Source organism: Acomys minous, assembly GCF_964271855.1.
Source record: "Acomys minous genome assembly, chromosome: 9".
Lineage (NCBI taxonomy): Eukaryota > Metazoa > Chordata > Mammalia > Rodentia > Muridae > Acomys > Acomys minous.
Genome location: NC_140490.1, coordinates 80407494 through 80422361, shown reverse-complemented (window position 1 = coordinate 80422361; position 14868 = coordinate 80407494). Strand labels below are relative to the sequence as shown.

The 14868-nt window shown below is 57.7% G+C and overlaps 1 protein-coding gene and 1 long non-coding RNA gene across 3 annotated transcripts; one reads left to right on the top strand and one right to left on the bottom strand.

The window, feature by feature from the left end:
* Positions 1-101: 101 nt before the first annotated feature.
* On the bottom strand, positions 102-9983 carry PTBP1 (polypyrimidine tract binding protein 1). Of its 2 annotated transcripts, XM_084795552.1 has the most exons (14): positions 9843-9983; positions 8052-8082; positions 5617-5689; positions 5178-5497; positions 4923-5093; positions 4706-4816; positions 4465-4639; positions 4228-4305; positions 3445-3590; positions 2459-2492; positions 1972-2064; positions 1660-1876; positions 1483-1560; positions 102-1398 (listed from the first exon to the last, which is right to left on the bottom strand). In XM_084795552.1, the coding sequence occupies exons 1-14, from the start codon at positions 9848-9850 to the stop codon at positions 1266-1268; spliced, it is 1668 nt and encodes a 555-aa protein (XP_084651678.1). In that variant the 5' UTR covers positions 9851-9983; the 3' UTR covers positions 102-1265. The 2 variants fall into 2 exon arrangements, with proteins under 2 accessions (XP_084651678.1, XP_084651679.1); XM_084795553.1 differs by lacking the exon at positions 4228-4305 and having other exon boundaries at positions 9843-9982.
* Positions 9984-10175: 192 nt separating this feature from the next.
* Positions 10176-14634, top strand: LOC311604905. Its single transcript, XR_014781737.1, has 3 exons — positions 10176-10441; positions 10565-13254; positions 13605-14634. It is a non-coding gene; the product is annotated as an uncharacterized lncRNA (long non-coding RNA).
* The last annotated feature ends 234 nt before the right edge of the window (positions 14635-14868 follow it).

Here is a 14868-nt window from a genome sequence, read left to right as displayed (position 1 = left end):
GGACAGGGTGAGGGAGGGCTCTCACAAGTCCCACACAAAGTTGGCTCGAGTGGGCTGTGCGCCCCAGTGCACCGTACACCATCCCCAATGACAGGCAGATGCGCAAGACACAGGCATTTATTAAGTCCAGGCCCAGCCCGGCCCACACCTCTACAGCTCAGAATGAAGGGCTCAGGGAAGGCACAGGTTATAAAACTGCTTTAATGGAAAACTCCCCCCCAATACACCATCTGGGACGGGGTGGAATGTGGCCAGGGCGGCCCCAGGACAATACTGAGCCTGTAGTTGTTACCAAAATATACATCTGTCACCATAAAAAACTGCTGCACCACCTGAGCCCCACACAGGTATAAAAATCATAAATATGTACACTCTTGCTGTTCCTTCAGAGAACCCAGGTCCACGGAAGCCCTCCCACAGAGGCAGGCTAGGATGGAGGTGAGCATCTGGGGGGCAGTAAGGCCTAGAGGTCAGCCCCACAACTGGGCCCAGTAAGAGGCGAGCAGAAAACAAAACTTTGGTCCAAAATTTGAAGGTGGGAACCCACTGGTCCCAGAGCTTTTTCCCAGGTGGAGGCAGCACTGGCCTGGGCCCACCTGCAAGTTGGTCACCAGGAAGGAAGTTAAGAGCGCAGGGACACAGAAGCTTAGAATACACATACCATCGTACACTGCTATAAAAAGTTACTTAAAACTATATCTCTTGCATATAAATGGAAAGAGTTGGGTATTTGGTCAAGTGGGAATATTGCTAGGCACAGGTGTCTGCGACCACACAGAACAGAACACAAAGGTCACATAAGGCTCTGCAGCTGAGGATGGCCTGGGCCCTCTGGGCTGGCCAGGGACATGGGAGAATCATGTCACTTGATTATAAGGGGTGGGGGGTGGCCCCAGCTCCTGCACAGCATGGGGAGCCTATGGTATGGACCACCTGGCTCACCTATAGTCTAGAGACTGGTGGCCTGAGGGGGTGGGCGTGCGGCTGCGAGGCATGCTGGTTTTGTAAGGCACAGAAAGCGGCTGTGTTTGGGGCACCGCTGTGGCCTCACGCCTGAGCCCCTCAAACCATGGTGCCGGGCCTGACTGGGCCTCTGTGGCCCGAGCCATCTCCTGCCACGGCAAGGTGGGCTAGATTTAATTTTTTTAAAAACAGGTAAACTGATCTCTCTTTAAAAAAATAAAATCTCTGGTGTGTAAGGTCACTTCAGCTGCTTTTTAAAGTGGCTTTTCTGGAATGGTGGAAGCTGCCGCAGGCTGCGGCACCTAGATAGTGGACTTGGAGAAGGACACGCGCAGGTGGTGGTTCTCGCCCAGGTCGTGGTTGTGCAGCTCAATCAGCGCCTCCATCGCCTCCTCCACGGAGCCCATCTGGATCAGCGCCATCTTGCGGTCCTTCCTGCAGGGCGGACAAGGGGCGGATCAGAAGGACGGGGTGGGGTGTGGCTGAGGGGGTGGGGGTGCAGAGGAGGGCCGCACTCACTGGAAGAATTTGAAGCCTTTGACCACACCACCGTTGCTGGAGAAGAGGTTCTTGAGGTGCTCCTCTGACACGGAGGGCCTAGCGGGGAGATGAGAGGCATGTGGCTGGGCCCAGTCACCCTGGGCCCTGTGGGCGGTGAGAGCCAGGAGCCCCAAGCTGCCAGTCTGGCTGACTTACGGGATGTTAGAGAGGTGCAGGGTGGCAGAGGGTGGAAAGATGTTCTGGAAGTTCTTAGAACCGGGCTTCTTGAAGCGGTGCAGTGGTGAGCTGCCGTAGTCCTTGGTCAGGCCCTGGTCCTCCTGTCCCTCACGAGGCAGCTGCACGCTCTGATGCTTTGACAGTGTGATGCGCACTGACTTCCCGTGCAGCTTGTGTCCATTCAGGTGGCTCATAGCTGCAGAGTGTGGGAGGCACATGAGCGGTAGAACCCCAAGCCCACCAGGGGCAGCCCCAGCCCCAGCCCCAGCCGCGCCCTCCAGGGGCTCTCACCCAGCTGCGCCTGGCTGCCATCTGCCATCTGTACCAGCGCGTTCTCCTTCTTATTGAACAGGATCTTCACCCGCTGCACGTCACCATAGACACCTTTGAAACCCAGGGACAGAGGCTGAGCGGCCAGGTCTCCTAACCTCTCCCACCACCCACCGCCCGCCCTCGCGGTCCCAGCTCCCGGCGGGCCAGGTTTGCTTAGTGGGCACCAGGAGCCTGCGTCTCAGCCCAGGCCTGCTAACGGGTGCTGCACTAGGCAGGCGCAGGACTCCAGACAGCTGTCACAGCAGCCACGTCCACATGCTACTGACACGCTTAGCTCTGGAAGCATGCAGGGTGGTAACCATGCGTGTCTACTCAGTACAATCCGCAAACCGGAAGCAAATCACGGAACGAGGCAGAAGGCCAAACACAAACTCAATAGTACATCGCAGGGTGTAAAATAAACCAATTAAACGAAACCAAGGTAATAAAAGTGAGAATAACATACCGAAGAGAATAAAGAGGCTTTGGGGTGTGACTCTCTTTAGAGACAGCAGAGGAAGGCAGCAGGGGACAGGGAGAGGGAGAGGTCAAGGGGGCGAGTGCCAATCGTCCACGAGGAAGACAGTCCCCGCAGGCGAGCAGGTTCATGATGATGAAGTTGTCAGGATGTTAATATTCAAGGGCAGGTTGGTTTCCGGAGAGCGGGTTTGAGAGGGGAGTTTTGTTTTTTATTGATTTATGTTTTGTTTCAAGCAACAACAGGAAGCAGAAGAACCGTGCAGTCAGTTGGCAAAGAAATTCCGGATCAGGCAAGAAAAAAAATTGGGAGGGGAGGGGAGGAAAGAAAAAAGTAGCAAAACACAGGTCAGTAAATACATAGGAAAACAAGGCAGTGTTCCACACACACATTTGCACACATACTCGTAACACACGTCCACACATACAAGGAGAAGCACTGCACGCAGGCTGGAGGACCGGGGCCAGCGCTGCGGCTGAGGCTAAGGACTGAGGCAAGGGGTGGGGCCTGTTAGCTCCCAGGTGGTGAGCAGAGCTCAGGCCGGAGGGAACTGGCTGGAGCAGGGCCGGCCAAGACCAGTTCCTGTGAAGGCACCGCTCAGCTCCAAGGCCACCTGGGCTCTCCAGAGCTCCAGAGACAGGCTGGCCGGCACTGGTCCGAGCCACCTCCCAACGGGCACTCCCAGGCCTCCTTGCCATGCCCCAAATTGTCTTGTACAGCAAGGAAAACACCGCGGCTCTGAGCGCTGAGGGCCGGGTGTGAATGGAGCCGAGAGGAAAACGGAAAACCTCAGAGCAGCTGGAAGAGCGGAGGCCAACAGCAGCAGACAGAAGGGCAGCAGCGCATCTGTGCCCAAGGCACCTGGGACACCCAGAGCCCCTGCCTGCCATCCAGTGTGGCCCCTAGAATGGACCCATTTTCAGCCAGCACCCCACCACTTCAGGTACAGGCAAAGCAGAGCAACACCCACATACCTCGGGGTTCAGGTTGCTGACCAAAAGGACGGAATTCCCGGCACCTGCCAGGCCTGGGATGGCAATGCGGCCAGCTGCGGCTGCAGCAGCGGCAGATGGTATGGCCAGGGGGGCCAGGGCTCCATGGACATTAGGGACGGAGAGGCCTGCAAAGGAAGGTAGTGCAGATGTGAGCCGGTTGGCTGTACCAGGAGGGGACAGGCACTCAGCCACAAGGTGCAGCCTGGCTACGGCCTGCCCACAGAGGCCACACACACTGCCTGACACCACGGCCAATCCGGGTGTGATCAGACTGCATGCGCCCGGGACAGCACAAAAGCTCTGGTGGACACGGGCCCTCTTGCAAGCAGGGCCTGCCACAGGTATGTCTGGCTGTGCACGCATGCGGCGACCACTCCTCCATGCAGGCTCCGGGCAGCACGCGGAGGCCCGAGGCCCATGCTCCTCAGCCCTGGAGGCCACTTGCTTACCAGGCCATTAAATTCAATCTACTAGGGACACTGCATCCTCATCCTCGCCCGAGGTGCTTGAAGGGAACCAGACCAAAGACTGAATGATTAGTGGCTTATTTCTACTGCCAACACAGGGCACCTGGCCCAGCCCTGCCTGAGACTACTACCCTGTCCTAAGCTGCTGTAGATGCTGCTGGAGGCCCCTTCCCCTCTCTCCCCAGAAGGGGGCCTGAGACCTGCCACTCGGGGCCAATGGCATCCTGATCGTGTATATGGCAGCTATGGGGTTGTGTGGTCATGCAGGCACCGGGGTCAGGATGAGCGTGAGTACCTGCGGCCTGAGGGATGGCAAAGGTGGGAGGGAACCCGGCTCCTGCATACGGAGAGGCTGACATTATGCCGGGCGCACCTAGAAACAAACAGACACTAATCACTGCACCTCACCTCACGGCTGGGACAGGCATGGCAGGACTGTTGAGTGGCTGGGCTGTGCAGTGCCAGGGTGCCCTGATAGCTAGATGGCCTGTCCCACCCCACTCACTTGGTGTGTCTCAGCACAGCATCTTACCAAAGGCTGCGGCCATGGTCTGATCCAGCGAAGGCTGACTGTCTCCAGAAGGCAGGTCAGGCCGAGTGTAATCTCTGCTCTTGTCGTTGTTGTATTTAACGTTGAGACTGGTGAGTTTGGAGAAGTCGATACGCAGCGTACAGCAGGCATTGTAGATGTTCTGGCCGTCCAGTGACTACGGGGAGAGGAAGGTGAGCATGGGCCATGCCCATGGTCCCCCACCCAGGACACCTCTACTCACCAGCTTGGCGTGCTGGGCGCTCACAGGGTCAGCGTACTGAAGCAGCGCCTGGAACTGGTTGTTCTTGGTGAACGTGATGATCTTCAGGACCGTACCAAACTTAGAGAAGATCTGCGGCAAGGAGACCGTGTGAGCCCTAGCTGTGGATTGGGGGGGGGGGGGAGTTGGACGACACCAGCCCACCTGGGGCGGGACAAGCGCCCGCCCGCCCGCCCACCTGGTGCAGCACGTCCAGGGTCACGGGGTAGAAGAGGTTTTCCACGATGATCCTGAGCACGGGGCTCTGGCCTGCCATTGCCATTCCTGCATCCACAGCAGCAGCGGACGCAGCCAAGGCCAGGTTTCCGGACTGCACAGAGTTCACGGCTTGCAGGGCCGCCTGGGCGCGCTGTTGGAGGAACCACCGTGCCGTGAGCTGGGAGCCAGGGCCGAGGCAGAGCCCGGCCACCCGCCCACCTGCCCGCAGGCGCACCGCCTGGTTGGGCGAGCTGTCGGTCTTGAGCTCCTTGTGGTTGGAGAACTGGATGTAGATGGGCTGCCCGCGCAGCACAGGCGCCACTGACGTGTAGTAGTTGACCATGGTGTTGGCCGCCTCCTCCGTGCTCATCTCAATGAAGGCCTGGTTCTTCCCCTTCAGCATAAGGAGGTTGGTGACCTTCCCAAAGGGCAGCCCCAGGGAGATGACCTCTCCCTCAGTGACATCACCAGGTAACTTGCGGACATGGATGACTCTGGAAGGGACTCCTGTGCTCCTGTTGTCCCCTTTGAACTTCTTGCTATCGTTCCCATTGGCTGAGAAGGGATAGGTAGGTGCATCTGAGAGGCTGCAGGCCTCCTCCCTGCCTGTGGTCAGGCACTGCTCCCCAACCCCTCCAGCCCCCAAGACAGGGTTATCCCCGAGGGCCTCTCACCTGCTGAGGTGGAACTGCTCATGATGAAGGGGCCGTTGCTGACACACGTGGAGAAGAGCTCGTCGGATCCCCGCTGGGGAGAGAGCATGAAGTACCCTCAGCACCAGGCTGACCCGCCTTTCCCACCGTCCCACCCACAACCCCCAGGGACTTGCACAATGCCCCATGCCTGCCTGTGGCCTCTTCACTACCAGCCACGTTCAATGGTCATTGGGGCCCCGTGCCAGGAGCCATGTGGAAGGCCCCTGCCTGGCAGGTCGTCTGCCCAAAGCGCACAGCTGCCAGCCTTACGGTACCCTGCTGGCAGCTTCTGGAGAAACAAAGGCCTGCACTCCAGGAGGACGAGAGACTTTGGCAGCACCCTTGAGTAGCACCATCCAGTGGTGGAAGCAGCTCACTGGGGAACTCTCAAGCTGACCCCAGGATAAGAAGATCTCCTCCCCAGAAGCAGTGCTTTGTGCTCATTAGCTTGGCCAACCCCTGGGAGCCAGAGGAGATCCAGGTTCACCAGGACAGCAATGGAGACAGGGCTCCCAGGGCAGAGCTGTCTGCTAGCTACTCCCCAACCAGCGAGACTTTGAAGCTAGGGACTCTAACACCCAGGGAGTCAGGACCACCTCATTCATGGCTTGTTTCATTTGGTTCAAGACAAGGTCTATCTACTCAGGAGCTCCCCCCCTCCTGCTCTCCCCTCCCCCAAGCCCAACACTATCTGGGACTCACAATGATGGGAGGTCCAGGGCACCCACTGTGAGCCTACAGACAGGCCTAAAGACCAAAAGCCCTACCATGCCCACCCTTCTCCCTACGAGAAAAGGGGAACTCTGACCCCCCCATGACCTACACCCACAGAATTTGGAAATTTCCACCATGTCCTGAGCAGTTTAAGAGCATATGGTCACACTAAGGTCTCAGGAGCAAGGGCTGCTGAGGGGGCTTAGACTTGCCCAGCTTGACATGCAAAGCTCAGAACATCATGCCCACACTTTTGTTTTTGTTTTTGTTTTGGTTTTTCTTTCTTTCTTTCCTTCTTTTTTTTTTTTTTTTGGTTTTTTGAGACAGGGTTACTCTGTGTAGCGTTGGCCATCCTGGACTCACTTTGTAGACCAGGCTGGCCTCGAACACACAGTGATTCGCCTGCCTCTGCCTCCCGAGTGCTGGGATTAAAGGCGTGCGCCACCACGCCCAGCTCTGGTTTTGGTTTTTCAAGACCGGGTTTCTTGTGTAGCCTTGGCTATCCTGGACTCACTTTGTAGACCAGACTGGCCTCGAACTCACAGTGATCTGTCTGCCTCTGCCTCCGAGTGCTGGGATTACATGTCCACACTCTTGAGCTGCAGGAAGTCACTTCCTGCTGGCAGCCACTCACCCATGAAGTCCCTTGTGCTGACCTTGGTGGGAGGTGGCTTCCGTCTGGCTTGGAAGGGGGGCCTGGGAGCAGTACTTCCTGTAGCTCTACTGCTGGCAGGCTGCCAGAGCCCTAACAGGCTCTTCAGAAGCCCACAAGTCCAGCTACCTGGGCCACCAGCCCCAGGCAGACATGTGAGAGCACAGCCGGGGAGCCACTGGTCAGCACACCTTCCCAAAGGCTGCTTGCTCTCTGCAATCCCGAGCCAGAAGGCCCAGCCTGTTTCCCCACCCTGCTCCTCACTTGCCCAGTATGCCCTGTGTGGCTAGCTGTGCAGACAAACAAGCAGCCAAGAGGCAATCCAGGTCAGCCGTTTGCCCAGACATACCCTGTCACCTGCAGGCCTGGGCCTAAGAGGGGCTCCCTCCACCACTGAACACACAGGTTTATCTGAGGAAGATCAGCAGGCAGGTGGAGATAGTGTCCATTCAGGAAAGAACGCAACTAGTCCAGCTAGCAGCCTGGTAGCAAACCAGCCAGGGCTGGAGTGGCTGAGGCCTCGCCCGCAGGGCCTTTGAGGGAGGAACTCCAGGAGAGCAGACCACTTGCTACTTACTACAGCTCAAGAGGCCAGGCCCACCTAACACCACAAGACCACACAAGCCTGTCATTTCAAGGCTCTGGACACCTGCAGCCCTTCTAGCTCCAGGCCCTACCCCCAAGTACCAGTGGAACTAAAGGCAGGCTTCCTGTCTCCCCTGCTACTCAGGAAGCTATTGGAGTCCTCAGTTGAGACAGGCATAGACTGAGCAGACAAGACTGCACCAACAGGTGGCAACTCTGCTGCCTTCCCATCACAACATGGGTAGCCTTCCTCTCAAGCCAAACCCCACACGGGCAACACCAATGCCCCATGGCCTGAGCCCACTGCTTAGCTGAAGGCCACAGAGTAAAAGGCGCAAAAAAAAAAAAAAAAAAAAAAAAAAGACAAAAAGAGCCAAAACCACCAGACCCCCAAAAGGGTCCTAGGCTCTCACAGGGCTGGGGTGGCAGGGAAGGGGTGCAATGCCATACTAGAGACACCTACCTTTGTACCGACTGCTATGTCTGGGACGATGCTGTGGAGAGAAAAACAGACATCAGTGTGGCAGGGGCTTTAGGGCCTGCCAGTCCCGCTCAGAACGTCAGGGAGGCGAGCCGCCCATTAGAAAGGGGGCCACCACTGTCCTCGGAGCCCCTCCCCCTTTGGACCACACAAGACCAAGACACTGTTGAGGCCCAATTTCTGCAAGGCCTACTACCAGTGATCAACTCCTGAAGCATCCTATAACGCCGGGAGCCTGAAACGCAGGTAAAGACAGCAACCCAAGGACAGTGCTTCCCCGGTGGGGGCTGGGCGCCACAGGGCCAGTCAGAGCTGCCTTGTCACCACTTACAAACCGACAGGGCTGCGCAGGAACACCCTAGGTTACTGATCAACCCCAGGCCCTCGTGACTGCTCCCTGCCTCACCTGCTGCACCCAGCCTGCTGACAGGCAGCAGCAAGCCTGCCATGGCTGGCCAGGCTCCCAAGTGATTCTGGGAGGACTGCCTACAGAGGGGATCCCGCCCGCAGTGGTGGCTGTGCTGTGCCATGTCCCTCGCTGGATACCTCTCTACTTGATTTTAGTGTCTTCAGAGATTCATTCTGGTACAAAGCTTTTCTACACAGCCCGGCTGTGCTGGAACTCACTGCGACCTGCCTGTCTCTGCCAGGATCAAAGGTGCGCACCGCCACTCCCGGCTCAAAAACCCTCAGTAAGTTGCTAAGAGGCAGCTAAAGTTGCTAAAAGGCGTCTTGCCTGTCACCTCAGCACTCAGAAGGCTGAAAGCAGGAGGGCTGCCATGGGTACTGAGCTTGAGGCTAAGCCAAACAACTTTACAGAATTGAGTCTTGTAAAAAAAAAAAAAAAGAAAAAAGAAAGAAAAGCTGGTCACTACGCCAGGTGACTCGCAGCACTAGGAAGTCTAAGGTGGGAGAATCAGGAATTCAAGGTCAGTTCGGCTCTAAACAAAAAAAGTTTCAAGGAAAAAGTCGGGGTCTGGTGACGCACGCCCTTCAGTCCCAACACCCGGGGGGACAGCAGCAGACGTGCTCCAGGTCTGACGGGAAGGCCAGCCTGGGCTACAACGACATCTTGTCTCCAAAACAAATCCAAAACTACAAACAAAAAGTTGCCCAGCGCAGGGGCATCTCCGGGGAAGTACGCAGGAGACCGAGGAGACCCGGATGCGAGGCTGGCGTGCACGCGGGGCGATGGAACCGACCCCCGACCCCCGGCCCCGGCCCACCGCCCTCGGTCCGCGTCCCCCCCCACCCCGACCACCTCCCCTCGAGGCGGGAAGGGCGCGCGCCCCACAGAAGCCCACGCACGCACGCGCCCCGGGGCGCGCGCCGCGCTACTACGCACGCGAGGACCGGCCACCAATGGGAGGGAGGACGGGAAGCGGGAAGGGCCACAGCAGCGGCCGCACCGCTCCCGGGGAGGACAGGGGGCGCGCGCGCGCGTGCACGGCGAGGGCTTGGGAGGGGGCGCCGGGTCGCTCCGGAGGAAGCGCGCGGGCACCGGAAGTGCGCCGGGCGCCGGGGCTAAACGAGGGAGGCGAGGGACGGGTGCCGCTGGGTTTCCCCGCGGGCCTCGGGCGCCGCGGGTTCCGAGCGCGCCACGCGGAGCGAGGCCACGCACGCGCGCGCGCCGCAGCGGTTGGACGGGGCGGCGGGGGGGGGGAGCCCCAGCGAGCGAGCGGACGGGCGGGCGGGCGGGCGGGCCGGCCACGTGGGGGGGGTCTGGGGCACCGCGCAGAGAGGGCGGCGGGCGAGGGGCGCGGCACTACTCACCCGTCCATGGCACACAGAGCAGACCCGCGGGGGACGGAGCGGAGGCGCAGGAATAGCAGGAACCGACCCAACGGCTCGGAGTTATAGACTCACAAGATGGCGGAGACGCCCGCACACGTCCCCCGCGCGCGACGCTCATTGGCTCCCGCCGCGGCCTGGGGGCGTGGCCAACCCCACCCGCCCCCGCCAGGGCCTCCCATTGGCCAGACGGCTACTCCGAGGGCGAAACTCAGACGGGCAGGAGAACGCTACTGGGCCAAGCGGCTGTCAGTCAAGGCCGGGGACGGAAACGGCCTGTGGGGGAGGGGGAGGGCGTGAATGGGTGGGAGCACGTGATGGCGTGTGAGCCAATGAGCAAGCCTTGGTCACTCCCCCACCACCCGGGGGACGCCATCTTGAGAGTGGGTACGTGGCGGCTCAGGCGCAGAGAAGTGAGCTTGCGGGAAGCTGCCGCCATATTGCAAGCGGGCAAATGGAAGCCGTTGGCCCCCCCAAACGTGAGGGCACAGCGAGGTGCGTCGCCATCTTAGAACCGGGCAGGGCGACTCCTTAATGCCCCAGCTTGATTATGGTCACGTGGCCAAAACTTCGACTTTAAGGCGAGTTCCCCCCCCACCCCACCCCCGGACTGGAGAGCAGCGGTATGGAGGCCACGTGCCTCGCAGGCGCAGTGGCGATTTGATTGTGACTCTTTCCTTTCCGTCTTTTGTCTACCCTTACAGCAGCCCAGTTCCACCTCTGTTGCAGAAATGGGGAAACTGAGGAAGGCTCTGCCAAAGTGTCCAGTTGCATGCACTACAAATAGACCCAGAAGTCAGGATTCTGCATTCCAGTCCAGAGGGGCCGGAAAGCGAGCCCAGACGGGTTCCCCAGAACCTAGTGCAGGCTGCAAGCAGAGATCCTGACGCCTTTGGTAGGGCTTCCAAAGATGCAAACAATTCGGGTGATTCCTGCTTTAAAAAAAAAAAAAGCCCAGGCAAGGGGGCAAAGTTTCTCCTCCGCCTTGCATGGGAGGTGAGCCCAGCACCCGGAGTCCCTGTTCTGTGGTTCTGGGCCCAGGGCTGGAAGGGGCCTGGCAGCCACGCTGGTTTCTTGCAGACCTGGCCTGGAGCCCAACAGCCTTGGAGCCCCAACGCGGGCCTGGTGCCAGAGGATTCCAGCCTGGATTAGGGGCGGCTGCCGATTTCCACGGAGGGCGAGCCTGGAGAGAAGCCTTTGAGGCCCCACCAGCCGCTAGAACAGCTAGCTTGAAGGCCCAGAGTCACTAATCAGGACGTCCCTGCGGATTTACAAAAAGCCCCACACCGCGGTGTAGGATTTGAGCCCTCTGGAACTCCCGGGTCCTGCCTGGACCGTCAGGGCCAAGGTTGGCTGCCAGTCTTTGTTCTCCGGGTGGGTGGCTGGTGCCAAGCATGGGCCCCACCCTCCGAAGCCAACCTGCCAGGGAAGGTGGAGACTGCTGGTCTCCAAGCACAGGTCCACACTAGCAGAGTGTGTTGAAAGCTACTTTGGAGCCCTCCTGGAACACTTGAATGGCCTTGTTCATTTCCAACTCCTGGCCGGTTTCTGATCAGTGCGATGGCTCTCTCTTCAAGCCCTGCCTCAGGGCCTTTTCACAGCCGTTCCCTGGGGCAGGTTCGCCTCACCGCCCAGACTCCCCTTACATCTTAACTCAGAGCCTGCCTACCAGCATACAGGAAACCAGTGCCCTGCCCCACCATGACAGCTCTGCAGCTCAGCATGGCTTCAGCCAGCTCACCTGGGTCTTAGGGAGGCTTGTGCATTAAGGACAAGTCTTCCATAAGTGGCCCCAAGGAGCTGGCCTTCCCAAAGAGAGGAACAGAGCCACAGACAGTGACAGCATAGCCCGGACTCAGCAAAGACACTTTATCCAAATACGAGTAAAGGCCCTGAAGGCTGGCCTTATCGTCCCAGCACGCAAGGGGCAGAGCAGTAAGACTGCAAGTTCAAGACCGGCCTGGAGTACAGCAGGGGTTGTTGGTTTTGGGTTGGTTGGTTCATTTCCAAAACTGGGTCCCTCTGCTTTGCCCTGGCTGTCCTGAAACTCACTTTGTAGACCAGGCTGGCCTAGAACTCACCTGCCTCTGCCTATTGAGTGCAGAGACCAAAGGCGTGCACTTCCATACCCGGCTAGAATTGTTTGTTTTGAGACAAGGTCTCAACTGTGTGACCCAGGTTGTCCTAGAATTCATATATCTCAGGCTGGCCTCAAGCCTGCACTGGTCCTCCTGTTTCAGGATCCCGAGTGGTGGAATGACAGTGAGTTCGAGACCAGGTTGGGCAACTTAGGATAGAGGGGAAGAGACCTGGCGCTGGGCGTGGCTGGGCAGGAGGGCATCGGACTAGCATGCAGGAGGCTCTGGCCTGCCATTCCCCATGCTGCCAGGGCATTTTAAATTTGATTAATAGTCTGTATTGCTGTTGTAATGCAGCCCCACACACTGGACGCTTCTGACATCACAGTTCTGAGCTCTGCATCTGGAGCCCAGAAGTCTGAGGCTTGGCTTTGTAAAGGAAGTGTCTTTCCTGCCTCTCCCAGACTCTGAGTTCCAGAAGTGGGGGGTGGGGGGAGGGGGAGGGCAGGGGGCAGAGTTACCCTGTCTGCGTCTCTGTCTTCACACTGCCTTCTACAAGTGGTGTGGAAGGCAGAGTCGCCCTGTCTGGGTCTCCATCTTCACACTGCCTCTAAGTCTGGCCTTTACTAACCCACCTGGATAATTTCAGTTTCAGGGCCCCCGATTGTGTCTACAAAAAGATGAGGCCCCACTCCCTCTACCCAGGCCACCGTTCACTGTGTCCTGATTCCTGTCTGGAGCCCCAGGCCTCGGTCACTGGTGAGCTTTGGGCATCAGAACATGGGTCCACCGCGCTCACGTCTCAGGATGGGAATGACCTTCCGTCCCTGCACCCCAGGTTGCCAGGGGCTGCCTTTTGAGGGAGCCATGGCTTAGTGACCAGCCATTTTACAAGTCCCCCTGTCCTTGTGCAGAACACCTGTTGGTGAAGATGCCCCAGGCTGCCGTATTATTTATTTATCCTGCATGGCTGGCCTGACTTTGTCTCCTGCCTGCCCAGCGCCCACCGCAGCCTTGCCAGCTGCTGTCTTCATGAATGATTGAGGTGAGGAGGGACAGCTCACCTGGCCTTTGTCTGAGAGACACACTAGCCTGCTTGTTACCAGGGAAAGTGATACTCCACTGTAGGAGATGGAGGCAGGGGTGAGGGGCCCTCAGAGCCAGGGCCAAGCGAAACTCTCTGAACAATACAAGGAAGGTAGGGACAAGCTCGGTTTATTCCTCCACTACAGGGAAACAAACCCAGTGTTTCCACCAAAGGAAACAGTCTGTGCTTGTCGGTTCTTTTTTTTTTTCTTTTGTTTTTTTGAGACAGGGTTTCTCTGTGTACCCTTGGCTGTCTTGGACTTGCTTTGTAGACCAGGCTAGCCTCGAACTCACTGTGATCTGCCTGCCTCTGCCTTCTGTGTGCTGGGATTAAAGGCGTGCATCACCATGCCCAGCTTGTCCTTTATATTTCTGTTTGTTTGCCTTGTTGAGGATGGAACCCACAGCCCCAAAAGTGCTAGTCATCCAGAGCTCTGTGTCTGAGCTGCAGCCCCTGCTGTCAGTGTCACCAGGGATCTAGAAAGGAGCCTTTAATCCCAGCACTCAGGAGACAGAGGGAGGCGGATCTCTGTGAGTTCGAGGCCAGCCTGGTCTACAGAGTGAGTTCCAGAACAGCCAGGGCTACACAGAGAAAGTCAGTCTCAAAAAACAAAAACAAAAACAAAAAAAAGGTTCAGGAAGGGACAGGGCTTCTCAGAACGTCCAGCCTCCTCTGCAGCCCTGCCAACTCCTACTGACCACCAAGATGGAAGCCAGTGACAGCAGAGTCCTTTCCTAACTTGTCCATGTCCTTGAGGGAACCTCCCTGTTGAGAATAATCCGCCCTGTGTCACCATCCCTGATTCAGATCAACCCATTTGTCACCCCACCCCGACCCCAATCCCCGGCCACCCAACCCTACCACTCCCTGTAAGATCCACTCAGCTTTAGAGCACAGCCAGCCATGGAGCGGGAGAGTGGTCAGCCTGTGCGCCGGCTCCCCTGGCTCCTGGGCCATCCCTGGCGGCCGTGGGGGCACAAGCAGGCTACCCAGTGTGACCCCTAGCCAAGCTGTAGGTCCATGATAGATGAGGCGCACACAACTCAGCCCTTCCTCCACAGCCACAAACAGGGGTGAGGCCCTGACCTTGAAGACATCACTCAGTGAGACACCCAGGCACAAAAGACCACAATGTGGGACTCCATGATAGGCAGCTCAGAGAAGAGAGCCAGAGAAAGGAAGTGGATTCATAAACGCTGGGGCTGGGCATAGGGGTGGGGACTGTGCCTGGGGGCACAGCTTCCTTTGAAGAAATGAATGGTCCTTGGACAGGGTAGCTGTCCCAACTTCTCTCTCTCTCTCTCTCTCTCTCTCTCTCTCTCTCTCTCTCTCTCTCTCTCTCTCTCTCCTTCCCCCCCTCCAACAGAACTCTTCATTTCTCTTCTTTTTTTGCTTTTTGAGACAGGGTTTCTCTGTGTAGCCTTGGCTGTCCTAGACTCACTTTGTAGACCAGGCTGGACTTGAACTCACAGAGATCTGCCTGCCTCTGCCTCCTAAATTCTGGGATTAAAGGCGTGCACCACCACGCCCAGCTCAAGTCTTTATTTCTGAAGAAGGGAAGATCTTAAGTCTCTCACAGGTATGACTTGTATAGGATGTGAACTCTACCTAAAGGCTGTTTGTTTGTTTGTTTTTAATTATTTATGCCAGGCGGTGGTCTATAAAGCAAATCCAGGACAGCAAGGGCTACACAGAGAAGCCCTATCTCAAAAAGCCAAAAGAACTAAAATTACTTACAACCGTCTAAGATGGCTGAACAGGCAGAACTGCTTCCAGCCTAATGACCTGTGTTTGACCCCTGGAATCCAGTGAAGGTAGGAGACCCCCTCTCCTGTTTTCATTC

Excerpts from the sequence above, each read along its gene's own strand:
- PTBP1 (XM_084795552.1), bottom strand. Across the intron at positions 4,306-4,464 it reads GACCATGGCCGCAGCCTTTG|GTGCGCCCGGCATAATGTCA; the intron begins GTAAGATGCTGT and ends GTTTGTTTCTAG. Across the intron at positions 1,399-1,482 it reads AAAGGCTTCAAATTCTTCCA|GAAGGACCGCAAGATGGCGC; the intron begins GTGAGTGCGGCC and ends TCCGCCCTGCAG.